This window comes from Ananas comosus, linkage group 4 (assembly GCF_001540865.1).
Source record: "Ananas comosus cultivar F153 linkage group 4, ASM154086v1, whole genome shotgun sequence".
NCBI classification, from domain to species: domain Eukaryota; kingdom Viridiplantae; phylum Streptophyta; class Magnoliopsida; order Poales; family Bromeliaceae; genus Ananas; species Ananas comosus.
In genome coordinates this window covers 1,856,373-1,874,603 of record NC_033624.1, presented here as the reverse complement: position 1 = coordinate 1,874,603, position 18,231 = coordinate 1,856,373, and the positions used below count along the sequence as shown (strand labels likewise).

The 18,231-nt window shown below is 35.4% G+C and overlaps 2 protein-coding genes across 2 annotated transcripts; both read left to right on the top strand.

Moving 5' to 3' along the window:
• On the top strand, positions 1,008 to 7,755 carry LOC109709486 (protein BONZAI 3-like). The gene is given in 17 exon segments (XM_020231744.1): positions 1,008 to 1,069; positions 1,071 to 1,152; positions 1,858 to 1,905; positions 2,725 to 2,873; positions 2,966 to 3,014; positions 3,976 to 4,032; positions 4,245 to 4,415; positions 4,799 to 4,933; positions 5,021 to 5,082; positions 5,175 to 5,274; positions 5,376 to 5,490; positions 5,598 to 5,674; positions 5,800 to 5,937; positions 6,104 to 6,268; positions 6,368 to 6,481; positions 6,690 to 6,786; positions 7,339 to 7,755. Coding segments are annotated over 17 exon segments (1,725 nt in total). The 5' UTR covers positions 1,008 to 1,022; the 3' UTR covers positions 7,458 to 7,755.
• Positions 11,077 to 17,692, top strand: LOC109709172 (RNA-binding protein BRN1-like). Its single transcript, XM_020231259.1, has 9 exons — positions 11,077 to 11,441; positions 11,581 to 11,663; positions 12,865 to 12,916; positions 13,049 to 13,174; positions 13,252 to 13,331; positions 15,160 to 15,342; positions 15,843 to 16,191; positions 16,638 to 16,781; positions 17,244 to 17,692. Exons 1-9 carry the CDS (start codon positions 11,195 to 11,197, stop codon positions 17,369 to 17,371), a joined length of 1,392 nt encoding a protein of 463 aa, XP_020086848.1. The 5' UTR covers positions 11,077 to 11,194; the 3' UTR covers positions 17,372 to 17,692.

Genomic DNA, 18,231 nt, shown 5'->3' with positions numbered 1-18,231 from the left:
GCCTTTAACTCCATTTGGATCAAAATAAGTACGTGCTCCCCTACAATTTGGATGAACCCCTCAAACCCAAATTATAATGCTGTGCCTGTATGGTTGGATTAGATACATGAGAAGGTCTAAAACTGCAATTATACTTGCGCGCCGCTACTATTTGATTCAAGGTACATTTTTTATTTCAAAGGGATTTTGATGTCACATCTAATTCTTGCGCTATTTCTTTGATATTGATTACAACTCAGTTTCCGATTGTGGGGAACAACTTTGTTTGGTATTATACCCCTAAACCTTCCCCAAAAAACCAATACAACAAAAAATGTATGTTTTATCCCTTCTTCCAAACTTATTTTTGATCTCATATATCTAGTTCAACGAAGCAAGTTCCAAGAAATTTATACATCAACTCTTGAAACCTAAACAACTAATGGTAATCAAGCACATAGGGTTTAAACGTACACTCCCAAATTTAAATTTCTCCGACAGCGTCTCTCTCAGTAAACACGCGTTCCCTAAAATAGGAAGCTTTATTCAATTAGACGCGCTTTTCCTCATTTTCCTTTCATTTTCCCAAATCTCCTCCGTTACTTCGTCTATGTATATATATATATACCATTGGTGTTTGTAAGTTTTTTACTGTTAAATCTACTTTTTTGATCATTTTTATTTATTAGATCATACTATTCAATCAGCTAACCACTCAACTTTAGGAGACCACTATCATCCTAACCGCATATTTCTTAATCCAAAAGCTAAAAACTTACAAGCACCAATGACTTGTGCTTTTACAAGCATAGAAGCTCAATTTTATATATATATATATATATATAAAATTGAGTTTTTATACTTTTAAAAATATTAAATTATTTGTGTTTGTATATTTTTAGCCATTAGATTAAGAAATTTATGGTTATATTGATGTGGGCCCCTAAGATTGTGTGGGTGGTTGGTTGAATAGTATAATCTAACGAATGTAGATCTAACTCACATAAACTACAGTGGCAAAACGAAGTACACAGTAGCGAGAGATGGGTGGGTGCTTCTCCGACGTGCGCGGGGGCCCAGCCGCCGCCGGAGGCGGCGCAGGGCGAGGCGAGCGACGCTGTCGACCACTACTTCCGCTCCCGCGGCCTCCGCGGCCTCTACGTCCCCCTCGAGGTGAGCTCGCGCCCCCCAAAACCCTAGATTCTTGACGCTTCTTCGCGTTCGTGCTTGCACCATAATTAAGCTCGGAAATAGTTGATGAGTGGGGGAGTGGGAGTGGATCTCTCTGTGAGTTTCAAGTACTGGATTGGAATGTGTCTTTGTGGGGAGTGCCCTCGAAACATGCGAATTTTGGTTCGAGGATGAGCTGTACGGTTGAAGAATTCATTTGGTTGGTTGGGATAACGTGTTTTTTGACGATTCTTGATCATGCTGTGTGGGCTTGGATAAATTCATCAAGTGCCTCAACCGATCTAAATTATGTGGCGTGATTTGTTAGCTTTTGATTCATTTGATGATAATATTTGATCATATGCAGGTCTCTATTTATCAATTTCTTGAATTTTCTTTGGTTTTAGTTTTATAGTCATCTTAGAGATTTGATGAAGTGAACCAAGTTTTGTCTATTCAGAATGTTGAAATGAAATACGCATTGAAAGATCATGACTGTGACTAGGTTGACGGTTTCCATAGTTGATAAAAGGGAGTGTCACAAGATCATATAGTTTTGATTGATTTGCTGAAGATAATTATTGTTCCTCTTTCTTTGTATCTGGACAAATATACAATAATTAACAATGTGATTAGGGGAGTTTTGCACTTTCTTTGCCACTAACGGACAGTTCTTATACATTTTTCTTGATAATATTTGTTGTTCAGTTATCATTGTCTGCTTCAAAGTTGCGGAACCTGGACATACTTTCAAAGGTGTGCTTCTTAATTTGATCCATGAGTATATACATTTTATGAACTACCTTGTGTTTTCTGGGTGTATCTTTTTTACTAAATTAATGCTGCCAGGTTATCTATCTAGTTTTATCCTTGTTTGTGTGAAGTTCGTATGGTTTTTGACCATGTAGTTGGAGTTAAAGCATTTTTAGTTGAATGTTATGTCAATAGTAACTTTACTTCAGAATTATGTTGAATGTTATCTTGCATTTGGCTGAAAGATTGTTGTCGCTCTGTCTTCTCTTCATGGATTAAATCACTAATGAGGTCTGCCTTACTCATTTAGACTTCATATTACATAGTCATTTGAGTGGGAAGTAATGCTTTATTCTGCAACTGCTATTAACTGAGCTATGAAGGTCAATCTTCATGATAGATAACTGCATTAACTTAAGATTTGAGAGATACTCGTTTTCCTAAGTATATATGGCCTTTTACCTTGTTGTAGATTTCCGTTGTTGATTTGTTAATTCGCTGGCTAAAGTTCTCTTTGGTTGTTTGCTTAGCTGCTGAGATGTACAAATCTCTCATGTTTTTCATTAACTGGTTCTTGACTTTACTGATTGTTCTTCTTGCTCCACTCTAGAGTGATCCAACGGCAGTATTATATGCCAAGAAAGAAGAGGTTGAATATATATGGCCATTTGCCTTGTTGTAGCTTTCTTGTGTTGCTTTGTCAATTAATTGTACCTAAAGTTCTCTTTGGTTGTTAGCTGCACTGCCAAGAAGTACAAGTCTTTCATCTTTTTCATTAAATGGTTCTTGACTGCACTGATTATTTTTCTTGCTTCACTCTAGAGTGATCCAATGGTTGTACTATATGCAAAGAAACAAGATGGAAGGCTTGAAGAAATTGGCCGTACTGAAGTTATATTGAATTCGTTGAATCCTTCCTGGATTACTAAATTTTTTATCAATTATCAGTTTGAGATTGTTCAACCATTGGTGTAAGTTTCTCCTCGGTGTAAGTTTCTTTAGATTGTCATTTTGCATCTCTTATTGCGTGTTTTCCTTATTATCTCCTTTTCTTGCCCGTTAGTTTTCAGGTCTATGATGTTGACACTAAGTACCACAGCACACCTGTGAAGGTATTGGCTGCTTCTTTTATAGTTGTGCTTTATTATAGGGATTCAATCGCGTTATAAAAAATATATTTATGAGAATTCAATTTAGTGGATTATACGAATAACCAATAAAGTAGTGCCTTATTTTTAAAATATACTTGCAGATATTCTTTTACCGTTCTCTTTTAGTACTTATTTGACTTGCTATGAGCTTTTTATCTGTAAAAGTTTTCTTGTTCCATCTTGGATTTGTTAAGCTAAACTTTTTTTTGTCTTTATGACAATTCTTTTGTATGTTTTGTGAACTAGAAGTTTCAATTGCTGGAGATATAAAATTTCTCGGCTAGTCGATCTGTTAGCTTGATCATGCTTCTGTTTAAATCTACAAAGTAAACTGTTGTCATCGCTATCTTCACTCTGCTGTGATCCAGTAAGAATCTTAAGGGGTCTGCATATCTGGTTCCGAAAGTTTCCTTCTAAAATTATTTAGCATGATAACCTAGTAGATTTTTGATAGTTCATATCTATATATATATATATATATATATATATATATATATATATATATATATATGTGTGTGTGTGTGTGTGTGTGTGTGTGTGTGTGTGTGTGTATGTATGTATATATTCTGTAGCGTGTTAATAACATTTATTTAATATTACAAATCATCTCTAAACGTTTTTCAGGCCATTATTCTTTTCGGTCTAGTATTCAATAGCAATAGTAATAGTTTAGGACTTTGGTCTTTGTTTAGTATATCACACGTTTAATGCAAGAAAAATAGTAAGTGTCGCATTGCATTACATGTTTTGTTGCCTTTTGTCATCTTTTTCATATTACCATTTTTTTTTCCTTATTAATTATTAGCTTAATTCTCTGACTAAAGGTATAAGCAAGCATTTGGCCCTCCTATGCATGTCAGATCAATTAATTTATCAGGACTATACCTGGATTCAGATACTTACCATTATTTACCCTGTACAGATGCTGAAATTGAGCGAGCAAGATTATGTGGGCGAAGCTTCTTGTGTGCTATCAGAGGTTGTGCACTCCATCTCTCAAGGAAACCCTCTTTTCATTTTGTTGATCAGAATAATTTGGTAGTTAATTAAGTACTGTTGAAGGATGTGCAAATTTACTTTGTGTCTGTTCGGCCTAGCTTTTAGAACGTCTTCTATATTAATACCTGTTTCTTCTTTATGGCAATCCTGTTTACTCGTAATATTTTTTTAATCTTTTTTTGCCCTGTGCAGATTGTTACCAAGTTTGAGCGGAGCTTGGCACTTAAACTTCAAAGTGGGCCTGCAGGCACATTTTCGGGCAGCCTAATGGTCCATGCAGAAGAAACAGTCGCGTCACGGACGGCTGTGGAATTGATATTTCGCTGTTCAAACCTGGAAAATAAGGATCTCTTTTCAAAAAGTGTATAAAAAACCATTCTTTTCACATAAATATCGGATTGGGATTTTACACGTACACTTCCTGCGAAATCATCTATTTATGTGCATATACCCTTCAAAAGTCTGAATTCTCATGCTCACTCTTCCCTTTTAAAGACTTTACTTGTTGCAAACCTACTTGCTCCGTGAATTGGACGACTTCTCAACCATAGGGCATTTTTTTAAATAATTAGATTGCACTTTCGGGGAGTATATAAGAAAATTCAGATTTTTCCAAAATACGTACGTATGTGAATAGATAATTATGGAATTGTATTTATGTATATATCTTTACTGATATATAAATGTTTATTTTCATAATTCTACTTTTAATTGGGCCTCTCAAGTATATCTGCCTTTTGTTGTAGGATCCCTTCTTAAGAATATCTAGAATAGTGGAATCAGGTGCTTCTATTCCTATTTGCAAGACAGAAGTGATCAATGATAACTTGAACCCCATCTGGAAGCCCGTGACACTGATGACACAACAGTTTGGAAGCAAGGTAATGCATGGACACGTCTTGATTGAAATCAATAATTCACATGTATCTTAGGTGTAAGCTTTATTGTGAACTTTTGGTCATTTGCAGGAGAACCCACTGATGATCGAGTGTTTTGACTTCAATGCCAATGGCAAGCATGACCTTTTAGGGTAAATTGTTAGTTATACTCTCTACGATACAATGCTCTTTTGTACGCTCCTTTGCTTTCCACTTTAGATGTTATGTCCTATCATTTGAGCAGAAAATTTCAGGCAAGTGTTGCAGAAATAGAAAGGCTTAGCAGAGAAAAGATTGGAGCAAATTTTTATGTTCCATCGTCCATTCGTCATGACAACACAAAGGTACTCGGTAATTACAGTTGCTTTCTGAGAACTTTTTTCTGCAGGTTTTTTGTTTGGCAGATTAAATATTTAATCTGCTTCACAATTTGAATTTGTTGCAGATGCTGAAGGGGCAGATTTTTGTGGATAAATTTGTTGAAAAAACTCTATATAGTTTCTTGGACTATATCTCCAGTGGCTTTGAACTTAACTTTATGGTTGCCATAGATTTTACTGGTAAGCAATTGTTTACTTGCGTAGTTATTTGCTTGCATTTATAATCCTCTTTCCTACCAAGGTATCCTGTGTGCATTGGCTTACTGCTAATACTTATAATTATTCAGCTTCAAATGGTGATCCTCGAATGCCCCAATCCTTGCACTACATTGATCCTTCTGGTAGACTGAATTCATATCAGCAGGTGAAGTTTCCTTTCTTGTTCTAGTGGCTAATTGCATATTCAGCTTACACATCTTTAATTTAATGGTTAAGATTCATCTCTTTTGTCTCATTTTTATTCTTTTTCATTTTCTTCTTTCTTTGAAGGCCATAGTGGGAGTTGGGGAGGTTTTACAATTCTATGACTCGGATAGGCACTTTCCTGCATGGGGCTTTGGAGGAAGAACTATTGATGGCTCAGTCTCTCATTGTTTTAACTTGAATGGAATGGCTTCTGAGTGTGAGGTCAGAGCATCAAAGTTCAATGTTTTCATACCTTTTGTTATACAATACATAGTTCTTCCATGATGTAGTGACTAAATAGACTGAGCCTATTAAGAATAGCATAAGACTATTGCAAGTAGAAAGAAAGAACAACGGTTTTGCAGAATAAAGTTTTCTGTTGCCACAGGTTGTGGGAATTGAGGGCATCATGTCGGCATACTCATCCGCCCTACACAGTGTTTCTCTTGCTGGGCCGACTTTATTTGGGCCAGTGATCAACAAAGCTGCAGAAATTGCTAGCCGATCCCTAGCAGTTATCCAGAACAAATATTTCATCTTACTTATTATCACGGTGAGAGCTATATATGGTGTAGTTTTAGTTGTCTGGATCTCTACCTGTTTCTGTTTTTTCCCCTTGTTTCTAGTGTTTAGTTATTTATCTCCTTTTCAGGACGGAGTTATCACTGACACACAGGAAACGAAAGATGCTATTGTAAGGGCATCTGATTTGCCATTATCGATTCTCATAGTAGGTGTTGGAACTGCTGATTTCAAAGATATGGAGGTATAATTATAGTTATTTTTCATTGCGCGGAAAAGGTTAATTTCAGAATGGCTTTTATTAGTGCAATGTCAGTAACTTTTGTACTATTGTTATATCATTTTCCCTTTGGTATGCGCTTGGTGGTTTGTAATAACGCTGTAATTCCTTGGCTCTTAAATTTCCTCTCTTTAGTATAATAATTTTCCATTTGCAAATTCTATTTGATTAGATCCTTGATGCTGATAATGGAAAACGGCTGGAGAGCTCTACTGGACGGGTAGCTACGCGAGACATCGTACAATTTGTTCCTATGCGGGAGGTCCAGGGTGAGTAGTGATTACAATGTACTTTTCTGAGTTTCTGTCGTTGCCGTACTGATCTGTACCAGCTTTTAAGTTATATAATTCTCTTAATCTCTTCTTCAATTTATTTTGAAGAGAAAGTTGTAATCTGCCTCATTCAAGGATAGGAAATTCAAATCAAAGAGACCATGCTTATTGCTGTTGAAGCATCATCAACAGATAGATTAGGATTAGTTACAAAGTGGCTAAAGTTTGACCCCCAATTTCAATTTCGTTCTCATAATTCCAATTTTGACACTTTAATGCTTGATCATTATTATTATTATTATTATTATTATTATTTTTGTTGAGGTAAGTGCTTGAAGTTTGTTAAGTTTGCTGTATGTAACAATTAAGCCCTTTGAATCGAACCCTTTGAAATTGGGGTCAGACTTCACGGAATAATTTTTAACATTGAAAATATGAGGACGAAATTGAATTTTCAAAGGACGAAAGTGGAATTAGGGCTGATCTTCAGGGACTAAATTAATGATGTGGATTGTATTAATCTTACACCTATATGCTTATGCTATACAGGTGGTCAGGTCTCCATCGTTCAATCTCTTCTTGAAGAGCTGCCAGGACAATTCTTGACGTACATGCGGAGCAGGGATATCAAACCCCAATTTGCTCGGTGCGGTGAAACATCTAGGTAACTCAAAGATGGAGCCAAATTTGACCCTGACCTTGTGGTAATGAAATCTTTTCCTTTTGCTAACTCTCCTTAACAACCTCGTGTTAACATTTTCTTGCTTGATATAGTGTACAGAAGTGTTACTAGTTTGGTGTCAAACCGTAGAAGCTGAATGTAAAGTGCTTTTTGTGAATAGTTTAAGTTGAACTGGTGCGTATATATCATGGAAGTTTCATTTGTTTCTCGCAATTGAATGGATAAGTTGTTATATGAGGATGGTACAACAGACAAATGATATTCCACTGTGGTAGGTGCTCGCATGGTGTCATCCTTGTTCGCTCCTCGGTGTTTAATATTTATTTATATGTAACACTCTCGCTGATGTTTGGGCTCGAGACATTGTTAGATTTTCCGCTCTCAGCAGCTGTAGATTTTATGTTTACCAAACTCCCTGGTCAATGAGGCATAATAGCAACTTTAATTGGGGTTGAGCATTACACTCCTAAAATTAGAATGAGAAGCTTAGTTGTCGCTGGGAACAAGTGGCTTAAAAATAAATCTATATCCTGCTGGATATCTTGTGAGAAACGTTGTATAAGGTTTTATACATTGACTAAAGTCTATTCTGAATGTGCCCCACTTGTCTATATGCATAAGCATTAAGCACTGCATGTGAAAGGTGGTGGTAGTAGCCGAAGGGATGTGGCAGTAACGAGCACCATTATTCTTTTTGTTCTTTTCAACAGCTGGAACTGTGTTGGACTTAGAAAATTGCTATTACTCTTTAACAAATGTAGCTGTGGGGTTAATAAATGATTGAGAAGATACCTATTTTTATGTCATGTTTGTGTCCTTTTCTTTTGGTTAGGAGGTTACTTCGATTGAGTATATGCTCCTGTGATCTGAAAATTTTGTTTTTACAATGAGTTATGCGCCACTTAGAAATGTCTTCGTTTACTATTATGTACTTTCTTTTTCTGTAATTTAGTTTCCTATAGAAAAATAAATAAATGAATGTCAATTAGACCAAGTTTTGTAATTCAAAGATAAAAAGTATTTACAATTAGGAATATATATATATATATATATATATATATATATATATATATAGAGGGAGAGAGAGAGAGAGAGAGAGAGAGAGTTTAGTTGGAATGCTATCGGTAGCAAACTGGTTCCGTTGCCACCCATTTGTTTACGATGATGGAGTATTTAAATTAACGATCGGTACCGTTGAACATGATCTATACCACTTGAAGCATCTAGAAACTAAATTTTGAATCTTTTTGACATTTTGACCTAATGATCAAATGGTTTTAATATTTATAATTTTAATGGTAGATATGAGACATTTTCTCGTTTAATGGTGTAAAGCTATTCAAATCAATTAAATTTTGGTTAGAAAATTTTTTAAACTATTTAGAACAAGATCTATATTCTTTATCTTGATTATAAAATTTTTATCATCATTTTTTAGAGGATATTTATTTTCCGCCATTTATTTTTACGTCCGCTTGATGGATAAGAGAACAATATTGAAAAAATATAAAATTTGATTTCTAGATATTTCAAGTGATATAGATTATGTTCAACGATGCCGATTATCGATTTGAAGGTTTCATCATCGAAAATAAATGGATGACAACGAAGTTCGTTTGCTACTTATAGTTTTCCAGCTCAACTCTCTGTCTCTTATATATATACATACACATTCTACTAAGTCCTAAGGGGAAACACTATCATTTTAATTCTATAATTTTTTATTTAAGAGTTAAAAAATCGAAAGCATCAATTTCTTTATACTTTCTAAAGTATAGTATCTCTACTATATATATATAGTACAACTATGGTGCTTTTAAAATTTTTAAATATTTGGTGTTTATAAATTTTTCACTGTTAGAGATTGTTTTGACCAATTCTATTCCTTAGATAATGGTATTATATCAACAACCAACTCAATCATAGAGGACTATTATTATCCTAAATTTATAAATCTTTATCCAAAGACCAAAATCCTAAGAGCATTAGTGACTCATCGCTTTTAAAAGCATAAGAGAGAGAGAGAGAGAGTGAGAGAGAGAGAGAGATAGAGAGAAAAGAGAGAGAGTGAGAGTTGTGCAACTTGGAAGGAAAATGCTGCTGCCATGTATTTGTTAAAATAATGTAGGGTCCACATCATTTAATCTTATTCACGTCCATCTCACGGTTGGTTTTCATCTGTATCTTTACAAAAGGTAGGGCTTTCGATATTTTGCTATTTGTTGAAAGTTGAGAGAAACTTCTGAGTTTGAAAGAAAAATCTTCCTTAGAAACCTACAAGAAGAGCACGTTTAATGTAAACAAAATAAATTTATTAAATCTAATCATATTATTTATCACACAAATTTTAATTATTTATAATAATAAAAGTTAATTTGTCTTTGAAATGGGTCCTCTCCCTGGCTCGGCGCTGTTCTCGCCAACCGGCACGTGCCGGTCGCACGGCACGTGCGAGGAAAGCAGTGGGGGACAGCCTGGCACCCGCTACCACTTCACCCCCGAATTACGAGATAACTACGGAACTGCCATTCCTATTCCTATCTTCGCCCCCCCTTGGAATCCGGGGGGCTCGCCCTCCCAAAACCGTTGTTTTTTTTTTCCCCCTTTTTCTCGCTTTTTTCTATCACTATTTTCGGAAAATAAAAAATTTTACCCATTTTATTTATTTTTATTTTTTTTATAAATAAACGAGCTACAAAAATAGCTACGTCCCGTGTATTTCCTGTACGGACGCGAACGGAAACTGCCCCAGGAATCGCTCTCCGCGCGCCACGTGGCGAGCACGAGCCCGCGCCGCAAGGTGGGGGCCCCACGTTACTCTCGTGGTCGTTCCTTTTGCTCCGATCCCTACAGTGGGCAGTTTCGGTACATCAAAAAAGAATTATATATTTATATAAAATTAATTATATTATTTAAGTTTTTTTAAAAAAAATAAAAATAAAAATTCTTAATCTGTTCTCATCTTTATCCTGTTACTACGCTTCCCTCCCTCCACGACATGTTTGAAACAACCGAGCCCAAGAGTAATCCCATGTCCTGTAGTAACTGGTGTATGGACCTGGTGCACCATGAACCGGTTTTTAAAAATATTTTATCTTAAAATTTTCTTCAAATCTTCAATTTTAAATTAATTTTGTGTCTTAAAGTGAATTTTTTTCGTCGTAAATTTACCATAGCCGTTAATTTTAATGAGGTCGAATTTAAATTTTTCAAAAGATAACTCGCATTAAAAATAAAATGAGTAAAAGTTGACAATGAAAATTTTTAATCGAATGTGTTCTCTAAAGAGTCAAATGTTAAGGGGAAGTACTTTTTTTTCTTTTTATTTTAAGATTTTAATATTTATGGCAAGGAAAATATTTTTTAAAATCTCTATGCTTAAATAAGAATGTGAAATTGAAATTATATCCGGTTCTTCGTAGATCAACATGGACATGGTTCACGCAATATTTTGCCAACGCCAAGTGGAACTAGTGGGCCCCACTTGTAGGCCGTTGGGTCCACACTTGGGTTTAAATGCAAGCCGGTGTTTGTTGAGTAACTTTTTTTTAAAAAATATTTATTTATTTAACTAATTGAAAAATATAACCATTTGTTAATTAATAATTAAACAAAACGCAATGAGGAGGAAGAACAAGTCACAGAGCCCAAACGGCTAACTTAGATCATCATCAACATCATCATCACCGTCATCAGAGAGAGAGAGAGAGAGGAGAGAGGGTAATGGCGGAGGGAGGAGGAGGAGGAGGAGGAGGAGGTGAGAGAAGCGGCGGCGGAGGAGGAGGCGGCGCCGAGGAGACAAAGGGGGGAGGAGGAGGAGGAGGAGGAGGAGGAGGAGAGAGCGTGAAGCTTTTCGTTGGGCAGGTACCGAAGCACGTCACGGAGGAGGAGCTCCTCGCCATGTTCAAGGAGGTGGCGCTCGTCGACGAGGTCAACATCATCAGGGACAAGATCACCAAAGCCTCCCGAGGTTTCGATTTCCTTTTTTCTTTTTCTTTTTTAATTTCCCTTTTCTTTTTCTTTTTTTTGGTGTTTGGATCTTGGTAATGCTGCTGCGAATTTAGGGGTTTTTTGGGGTAAAATTTGGTCTCCTCCTTGACCGATTCTAGGTTGCTGCTTCTTAATCTGCCCTTCGAGAGAGGAGGCCGACAAGGCGATTAATGCTTGCCATAACAAGCGCACGATGCCCGGAGTATGCCCCGGTCCATTCTCTTTTTACCTTTTTTTCTAAATTACATTGGATGTGTCAGATCTGTGCTTATGATTCTGTTATAATGATGATTCTTTATCTGTTAAGAGCTATCTATTTGAATTTTAGGTTTTTTTTTTAAAAAAAAAATTTGTAGTTTGAAATTCTTGTGCGAATTTGAGTCGAAATATTTGTTTCCTACTCGGATTTGAGAAATGACTGAGAATTTGACTGATAATTGGGGATGTATTTGACTGCATTGGTGAATTAAAGGGTGTTTTGGATCGTGGATGGTGGGGAGGATCTGGAATCTGATACTGGCCATGTGGATTTGTGCTAGACTGGAGCTAATATTTTAAATTGTTGACTTTTGACTAATATAGAGGGATGTTTCATTAGGAACTTCTTGATATCTTCTTGGAAGGTTTAGATCCTCAGGAAATTTGCATCGATCTGTTTGAAATCAGTGCATGCTTGTCATTAGGAGAGAAATTGTGCTTCAATGACAATATGGAAATATAAGAACAATGTAGAGAGCAAGAGGACGAACATTTTCTGAGCAAATTTGAGATTAGGCTATTAGCTATCATTGGAACAGTATGATCAGCTGCCTAACATGCACTCTTAAATATGTTTCAAGAAATTGTTTCTTGAATATTACTCGGTCCATTCTAAACATGATTGTTGATTATTGCTGAATATTCTTTTTCATCAAAACTGTCGAAATATGCGATCACAGGATTCAAATAATGATATAGTACCATGCAATATCCTGTTAGATCCACTTCAGATCACCAATCTCATCCTGTGTCAAAATGTTGTAAATAATCTGGCTGAATTCCTATCTTTTAACAAGGGATTAAAAGGAAGATTAGAAGTACTCTATTTGTTAGAACATTACTATGCTAGAAAATGTATCACTTTGTGCTTCCGCTATATTAACAAAGAAATATATTAGATGTAGGATTGCTTGTACCAATTACATTCAGTTTTCAACTATTCTGACCATTTATTTTCGGAAAAACTTGGATAAAATTATTCTATGCGGTTCTCCACTTCTCTGAGTCTAGTTCATAACTTTTGCATTCATGACATCTTTGTTTGTTTCCTTACTGAAAATATATGACTCATCCCGTTCTACCTATGTAAGCTTTAGATAATTCTGAACAAAGTATGTGCAAACCTTCTTCCTTTTTTTTTTCAGGCTTCTAGTCCAATGCAGGTAAAGTTTGCTGATGGCGAGTTGGAAAGATTAGGTATAATACTAGATATCCGTCTCTTTTTAGTTATGTTCTAGTACTATAGAAATATAGCTGGTTGTCCCTAAACTGTTACATCATGTTGATATATTCAACATAACATTCTCTATACTTTCTACTTATGTTCAGAACACAAACTTTTCGTTGGTATGCTTCCCAAGAATGTCACAGATGCCGAAGTTTCTGCAATATTTTCCAAGTATGGTAACATTAAAGACTTGCATATACTTAGAGGTTCGCAGCAAACGAGCAAAGGTAAAAAAAAATTTCTGCATTTCTGGGTCAGTATTTCTTTAATAAGTTTATTTTTTTTAATTCTATTACTATTACAGGCTGTGCCTTTTTGAAGTATGAAACAAAAGAGCAAGCTGTTGCAGCCCTTGATGCTTTAAATGGGATATACAAAATGGAGGTTTGCTGCTTATTCATCCTTGAAACTTCTTGATAGATATTACATCAAATTGGTTCTTTTCCCTTTTTGAAGTCAATTTATGTTGAGAACAGAAAGATAAGAAGAGGATCATACTAAGCTTTCTGGGAAGTTTTAAGTCTTTCGGGGAATTAATCTTACTACGCTTTAGTGTGGTGTGAACAAAGTTTTCAGTGATTCAATTTTAAAGCAACAGCCTTGTTGAGAAATAGGCATAAGCAACACGATCTTAGAACACTATATCATAATATCTTTGGAGTTTGGTGCTAGAGGTTAAAGATTATTCTGACTACAAAAAAAAATTACTAGAAACTTTGCAAAGTCGAGCAGTTGATTAATAATGTCATTGCAGTTGAAATCTGTAAAACTATTGATACTAATCAAGGCAAGTTGAACAGTAGATTAATAATGAGAGAGCATCATCACGGTTGAAATCAGTAAAACTGTTGATTTACAAATCAAGGCATGAGTGAGTGTTGATGTGCTGTACGAGAGACAATTTTAGAGAGTTGTAGAGGGGACTAAGGTCAGTGTTGTTGCTTGCATTATAATAAAGCTGTTAGTCTCGTGTGGTAACACTATAATGCAATAGACAATTAACGGAATAGGCACTTTGTTAGACAAATAGAATATCATCATAGTACTTATCGTAAGTGGAATGTCATACTTTTGTGTTCTGTGATTGATGGATTAACTTGCTTGTTCCTGTTTTATGTCTGTATAGGACTTAAGGTCATATCAGGCTGTGATACCTTACAGTTATATGGTTGGATTCTATAGTCAATGGCACAATACTGGTAATAAAGTTCAGTTTGATTAGTAGGCAAGAGTTGACATTTGCTTGAGATTTAATCAAACAATAAGGGGGAAAAAATAAAGGGCTAGAGAAGATAAGGTATAAGGAGAGAAATAAGAGAATAACAATAGTAGAAGAGAGATATATGGGTTCCACCCAAAAGTGACCATGGGTCAAAAATTAACCTATTTCATGCACTATGAGGAATCTTAGTTGTAGAAAGATTTGCTATTATGGTTAGTACTCATCTTGTTGAAGGGACATTTAACTATTTGTAAAACAAGAGTTCTAATAAGCCTGAACTTCAACTGAGGATCTATGACCTTGGACCTGTTATATGCACAAGAATTGAAGTTCTGAGGCACTTGGGCCTCTTAAATTTATGTAAATAAAAACGTCTCGAAAATATTAAACTCCAAACTGGATAAATATAATGTGAAGGAACTAGCCTGTTCAATGGTTCTGGTGCCTCTTGAGTGCACTTGAGACTTCCAAAACTCTGATCCGTAGGTGTTAACATGCGTGGCTATGTAATCCGGAGCTGCATTGTCAGATTTTATCAATATGTATAATAAATATGTTCTCGCAATTAAAACTTAGATGCATGTAATTTCTTTTTCCTTTGGACCGTTCACTAAGGTGTACTAGAGGGAAGATTGTTAGCTTTGGTACACTGATGCAGAAAGATCTAGAACTTTATAACGTGACCAAATCTCATGAAGCTTCAGCACTTAGATCTATATGTATCTAGCTTAATGATCTTTTAGTAATGGTTTTTCATTTGAAGGGCCTTCAATCAAAACTTTAGACAAAATGAAGATGAATAAATTTGCATTCCAGCAGATATTAATTGGCTACAGTGTATGAAGTTTATTTATACTTGCTGGATAATTATCCTTTTACTGTCCATAGCTCGAGCAAGGAGTTTGAAATATATTCTGCTTATTGTACATGCACAATTTTCTTCTTCAGATAAATGTTACAAATGTAAACATGCTTATCTACGTGTGCTAGGGTTCAAATGTGCCTTTAGTTGTTAAGTGGGCTGACACTGAAAAGGAAAGGCAAGCCCGAAGGGCACAAAAAGCTAAATCTCAGATATCTAATGATCCGAGCACAAATCCAATGCAGCAGCCTTCATTATTTGGAGCTTTACCAATGGGATGTATTCCCCAGTACAGCGGATATAGCTATCAGGTAAGACATGCTCTGTTTATCTGATCATTTGAATTTTTTTTTTTTCTTTCACAAAGAGTTAAAATGTCTTCCAGTTGTGATGTTTTTGAAATGTGATATACTTCTGTGCAACATGATATTTCTTGGTTTCAACTTTGGAATTGTTACTTCAAATTAGCTTACAGCTCACTGAATTGTTTGCTGACTACCTTTGCTAGAGTTTGATCTTGGTCATTGTTGCAATATTTGCTTTTTGTTGATTGGAGCCATTTCATCCTTTTTCATAATTATAAGTTCATAGATTCATATCTTTTTATATATTTGATACTTTTTGTTTAAAAGTTTATGTTTTCTTTAGAAATGATTGTGTTTTCTTTAGAAAAATTATCTTTAGCTTCCGTGTAACTGAACGTCAAATATTCCTATATATTCATCTTAATGTTGCACTTTATTCTATGACTAATAATGATGTTGTTCTTCTCCCATGATGCGATGTAAATCTTTATATTGCTGATGTACAGCCATCGGGAACTTATGGGCTTATGCAGTATCCTTTAGCTTCAATGCATAACCAGGCTGCTTTTCGCAATATGTTGTCACCTGTGAATCAAGGAAATACATTGAGTGGAATCACTGCTGATCTTTCCCCTGGCACAGTTCCTAGAACATTTAGTACAATGCAGGCTGCCAGATATATAGGTTCTCCATATCCTGCTGTGCCAGGTCAACATTATCCTATATCTTATCCGAGTGACATAACAAACACACAGCCATTGGGCAATTCCCATGATGCAGCAAATTCTGTAAACATAAATAGCAACCCTGATACATCTACAAGCACCAGTATGACCTCCGGAGGTCAGATAGAAGGTTAGGACTGCCTTTTTTTTTTCTGGTAAATGTATGTGTAGTCCTTGTACTATCCTGATGGTGACTTAGTCCTTGAACTTCTTGGTCAAACAGTTCAGTTCTTGAACTCTTGAAGTTTCTCATATATTGCAGCTCCACCTCTGAAAGGCTCTGACAACACGTGATTTTATGTAAAATGGTGATTTTATCTAGAAAACGTAGATTTGCTTTTGATGGTCAGGTATAAAATTGCAATGTTCACGAACTATAATGTCTATGTGAAAAACTTCTAGGACTAAGTTGCGATGTCAGGATAGTACATGATTATCCTTGTATGTCACCCTCTCTTTTTTTTTTCTTTTTTCTTATTGGTGTGTTTGTGTAATATTTGGCGTTATTTCTGCTGGGTTTATTTTGGGCCTCCTGATTTTCTTATAACGATTTTCATTTAACAAATATTGATATAGGGCCCCCTGGAGCTAATTTGTTTATCTATCATATTCCACAAGAATATGCCGACCAAGACCTCTCAAGCGCCTTTCAGCGATTCGGCAGGGTATTGAGTGCTAAAGTTTTTGTAGACAAAGTGACTGGTGTTAGTAAATGCTTTGGTTCGCTCGCTCGCCCTCTTATAGATGTTCTCTATCTGATGCCTCTCTCTCTCTTTTATAGATGTTCTCTATCTGATCCCTAGTTAGTTAATTCGCGAATTATTGAAAATCCAAATTAAACGGTCCGTTTACGAATTTTTTCCAAAGAAAGAGAATTATTCGCGAATTTTTGGGCCAGCCGAATTATTCGTGAATTATTCCCAAATTATTGAAAATATGAATAAAAACTTATAATTTTTATTTTTAAATATAGATTATCTTATATTTTATATTTTATACCGAATCCGTTTTTTAAGCCGAATTTTGCAACGAATTTAAAAATTAGAAAACGAATTTTATGCGTATTATATCCGTACCGAATTTTTACCGAATCCGAATTAACTAACTATGATCTGATCTCTTTCTCTCTCTCTCTCTCTCTCTCTCTCTCTCTCTCTTACAGATGTTCTTTATTTGATGCAGGTTTTGTAAGTTATGACTCTCCTGCAGCTGCCCAGGAGGCCATTAATGTGATGAATGGTTTCCAATTAGGAACTAAAAAGCTTAAGGTACAACTCAAGAGAGAGAACAAGCATAGTAAACCTTATTGATGCAAGAAGTTGCTTCTCAGGATGTAGCATTTTGTCTATTATGTATACTCCCTTGTAGTTGCAAAATTCTTTTGACTGCATGATCAGGCTATAGTACAAATGGATGGATGGAATATATTTTCACACCACTATATGTATACTCCATCCTGCCATGTCTATAATGTCGGAACTAGTAGCTTCATTGTTAGATCCAAATTCTTGTTCTTCCACTTATTGTATTTTATTGCAACATGTATTTTGTATTAAATCCCATTAGACAGAACTTTATCAATTTATTTAATTTTTCACTTAAAATGAAGATGCACTCCAATTACCTTGTGATGATTGACGATTTTTCTTGTAGTTATTTATAAAAAGTGTTTCTGATTGTGTAATTGTTGTTCTGGGATACAGTAAGTAGTACTCAGTGTTCTTATCCTGTTTGGATCTGTCTTTCAGCCTTTTGTACGCATTTACTTTGTTATATTTTTCGAAATCCTTCAGATGTGTATGTGTTTTTTTTTTGTTTTGGATCTGATTTTCAGCCTTCTGTACACATTTATTTTGTTATATTTTTTTGGAATCCTTCAGATGTATATGTGTTTTTTCTTTGTTCCCTCTTCATTGCAAAAGTTGTCGAAGATATGCCATAGTCGTGAGGGTCACATTGTTGTTTCATTGTACTGTTTTTGTCAAGGACACATCTCAGAGTGCAGTTAATATGTAAGGTATTTGCATTTTTTTTTCATTTTTATCACTCTTTTTTAATATTTTCTATTATTATTTTTTTCTAATATCACCTTTCATCCCCCATTCGTTCAGGACTAGCAAGAAAGCTCGGGTGATGAATGAAGTTGGTGATCTCGTATCCTTACCTAATG